Source organism: Fulmarus glacialis, unplaced genomic scaffold (genome assembly GCF_000690835.1).
Source record: "Fulmarus glacialis isolate BGI_N327 unplaced genomic scaffold, ASM69083v1 scaffold43666, whole genome shotgun sequence".
NCBI classification, from domain to species: Eukaryota; Metazoa; Chordata; class Aves; order Procellariiformes; family Procellariidae; genus Fulmarus; species Fulmarus glacialis.
In genome coordinates this window covers 18254-18722 of record NW_009219584.1, presented here as the reverse complement: position 1 = coordinate 18722, position 469 = coordinate 18254, and the positions used below count along the sequence as shown (strand labels likewise).

The 469-nt window shown below is 63.1% G+C and overlaps 1 protein-coding gene across 1 annotated transcript; it reads left to right on the top strand.

Moving 5' to 3' along the window:
- Positions 1–4: 4 nt before the first annotated feature.
- Positions 5–469, top strand: CPTP (ceramide-1-phosphate transfer protein; the record flags this gene model as incomplete). The annotated part of the gene is made up of 1 exon (XM_009580426.1): positions 5–469. A coding segment is annotated over one exon (465 nt), but the record flags the coding sequence as incomplete, so codon positions are not given.

The following is a 469-nucleotide window of genomic DNA, read 5'->3' as shown; positions in this document are numbered from 1 at the left end:
CAAGGTAGAGATCATGGAGAACTACTGCCGCGGCGAGCAGCGGGAGAAGTACCGGTCGCTGCAGTCCATGGTGGAGTACGAGCTAGCCAACGGGCTGGTGGACGTCCAGAAGCGGTCCGGCCATCCCGACTCCGGCTGCCGCACGGTGCTGCGCCTGCACCGGGCCCTGCGCTGGCTGCAGCTCTTCCTGGAGGGGCTGAGAACCGGCCGGGAGGACTCCCGGACGTCCGTCATCTGCACCGACTCCTACAACGCTTCTCTGGCTACCTACCACCCCTGGGTCGTTCGCAAGGCTGCCACGGTGGCCTTCTGCACGCTGCCGCCCCGAAACGCCTTCCTTGAAATCATGAACGTTGGCACGCCTGAGGAAGCCGTCGCTATGCTGGGTGAGGCCTTACCCTATATCTGCGATGTCTACGGCATCACCCAGGAGCTCTTTGCCCAGCATAAGCTGCTTGACCTTCCTTGA